The sequence below is a fragment of the Panicum virgatum genome, chromosome 4K (assembly GCF_016808335.1).
Source record: "Panicum virgatum strain AP13 chromosome 4K, P.virgatum_v5, whole genome shotgun sequence".
Taxonomy (NCBI): domain Eukaryota; kingdom Viridiplantae; phylum Streptophyta; class Magnoliopsida; order Poales; family Poaceae; genus Panicum; species Panicum virgatum.
In genome coordinates this window covers 10,000,015-10,002,371 of record NC_053139.1, presented here as the reverse complement: position 1 = coordinate 10,002,371, position 2,357 = coordinate 10,000,015, and the positions used below count along the sequence as shown (strand labels likewise).

Here is a 2,357-nt window from a genome sequence, read left to right as displayed (position 1 = left end):
TTCTGTTTCAAAAAATTTGCGCTACACATCTAAACACACACATTGTCTTGGCACATCAGTGAACAGTCGAATACAACGACAAGGATAATAATTTTGGTGTGGAATTCCACAGATGTCTTGGCACATCAGTGAACAGCTAATATACCACATGCAGTGAATGTGCTATTTCCGCTACCTGCCGCTGCAACATTCATGGAACACATGGCAATCTTTTCTATAAATTCAGCGCCACACAGCTTTAGGTAGCGCACTGCTAAACACTTAGCTTGTACCAATAAGCTTTGGCTTGCGTATTTCTCAATTCTCAGCGCCATAGCTGAAGCCTCAACACGCAGCCATGGCCACCAGCATAGATCGTGATCTCCACATGGCCACAGGAGCCGGAGAAAATAGCTATACTAAGAATTCTAGGATTCAGGTAACAAGTCTCTCTCTCTCTCTCTCTCTCTCTCTCTCTCTCTCTCTCTCTCTCTCTCTCTCTCTCTCTCTCTCTCTCTGAGCCCGGACGTGCAAAATATCAGTCGTCACCTGGTGCTGCATAATAAGTCTGATTATCTTATCCATTGGACACAATATGTGCCTCGCTGGTGTATGAACCAATTGCAATAAACGTAAAACGACTCCTTTTTTCTTATGTTGCAAAATCATTAAACGTAAAATTAACATGTTTTCTATTTGCATGGAAACAGGAAAAGGCTATGTTTCAGACGAAACCGGTCCTTGAAGAGGCCACGAGAGAAGTATACACAGCTGTGCTCCCACGAACCATGGTCGTGGCCGACTTAGGCTGCTCTTCAGGGCCTAACACACTGCGCTTTGTCTCAGAAGTGATCAGCATCATAGCTCGCAGTTGCAAGGAACTTGGCATGCAGCATGACTACCCGCAGCTTCAGTTCTTCCTGAATGACCTGCCAGGCAATGACTTCAACAACCTCTTCGAGTTGGTCGACCAGTTCAAGAAGTCGATGACAGGGAATCGCCAGGGGGCACACTCTCCAGCATGCTATATCTCTGGGATACCGGGCTCTTTCTACGCCAGGCTTTTCCCCTGTCAAAGTGTTCACCTCTTCCATTCTTTGTTCTGCCTTCAGTGGCGATCTCAGGTATTCTTAATTACAAGATGCAGTTCATAACCTCTTATTTTTTTTAGGTTTTGAAACGACCTATGGTTGCTTTTAGACGCGCCTAGTGTTTTTAATGGCATGTACATATATATAGGCACCAGAGGGACTGAAGAGCATTGGAAAAACACACAAAGATAAAGGAGATATTTACATCACAAAGACTATGTCACCTTCAGTAGTGAAACTATTTCAACAGCAGTTCCAAAATGACTTCTCCCTCTTCCTCAAGCTGCGCTTTGAAGAACTAGTTTTTGGCGGCCAAATCATTCTAACATTTATCGGGAGGAAGTATGAGGATGTGTTCAGCGGAGAGTCCAATCATCTTTACGGATTGCTTGCACAATCACTGCAATCCCTTGTTGATGAGGTAAATCTAAATTAGTTTCAACTTTCAACCACTATCTAATTAACGATCTTGTGTCTCGCACTATATTTAACTTTTTGGTCTCGACAGGGTCTTTTGAACAAGGAAAAACTTGATTCATTCTATCTACCGATCTATTCGCCATCAGTTGGTGAAGTGGTGGCAATAGTGGAGCAAAGTGGCCTGTTCAACATGAATCACGCCAAACTGTTCGAGACAAACTGGGATCCTTACGATGACTCAGAAAGTGATGTTGTGCACGACAGTGTTAGGAGCGGTGTGAATGTCGCTAAGTGCATAAGAGCAGTAATGGAGCCACTCATCGCAAGCCATTTTGGGGAAACCATACTAGACACGTTATTTGAAGAGTACGCGCAACGTGTTGCCAAACATCTTGAGAAGGAGAAAACCAAGCATGCGGTCATCGTGCTGACCATGAAGAAAGAAAACTAGATATGCATGTGTGTCCTGCCTGCCAAAATTCTGTTATTGTTACACTTCAGCTAGTTATTATTATCACACGCCACTAGTTATGTTGAGAAAACTCGGGATACATATTTGTACTTGTTCATTATCTTCATCATTGGTTATCGATCTACAATTTAGTAATAAAGCCAGTAGTGGACTTACTCGATCTGTCAATTCATTATTTCCGCTATGTTTTAGCCAGCATGCGCATTGAATGTCTCTCTTGTAATCCAAATGGCAAATTACTTCTTCTTTCAGTCTGAAATAAATAGCTGCCATTTTGAAATGCATTTATTTGAACTTTGATCATCAATATCTTTTTTTGAATGTTTCGATAAAAATTTTAAAAATGGTATGGCTAGACTTTTCTTCTAGAAACAGTTTGAAAATACTATAAATTT

The 2,357-nt window shown here is 41.8% G+C and overlaps 1 protein-coding gene across 1 annotated transcript; it reads left to right on the top strand.

Annotated features, from left to right (window-relative positions):
- The first annotated feature begins 244 nt into the window (after positions 1 to 244).
- On the top strand, positions 245 to 2,130 carry LOC120703010 (anthranilate O-methyltransferase 2-like). Its single transcript, XM_039987014.1, has 4 exons — positions 245 to 418; positions 690 to 1,103; positions 1,219 to 1,491; positions 1,579 to 2,130. Exons 1-4 carry the CDS (start codon positions 338 to 340, stop codon positions 1,939 to 1,941), a joined length of 1,131 nt encoding a protein of 376 aa, XP_039842948.1. The 5' UTR covers positions 245 to 337; the 3' UTR covers positions 1,942 to 2,130.
- The last annotated feature ends 227 nt before the right edge of the window (positions 2,131 to 2,357 follow it).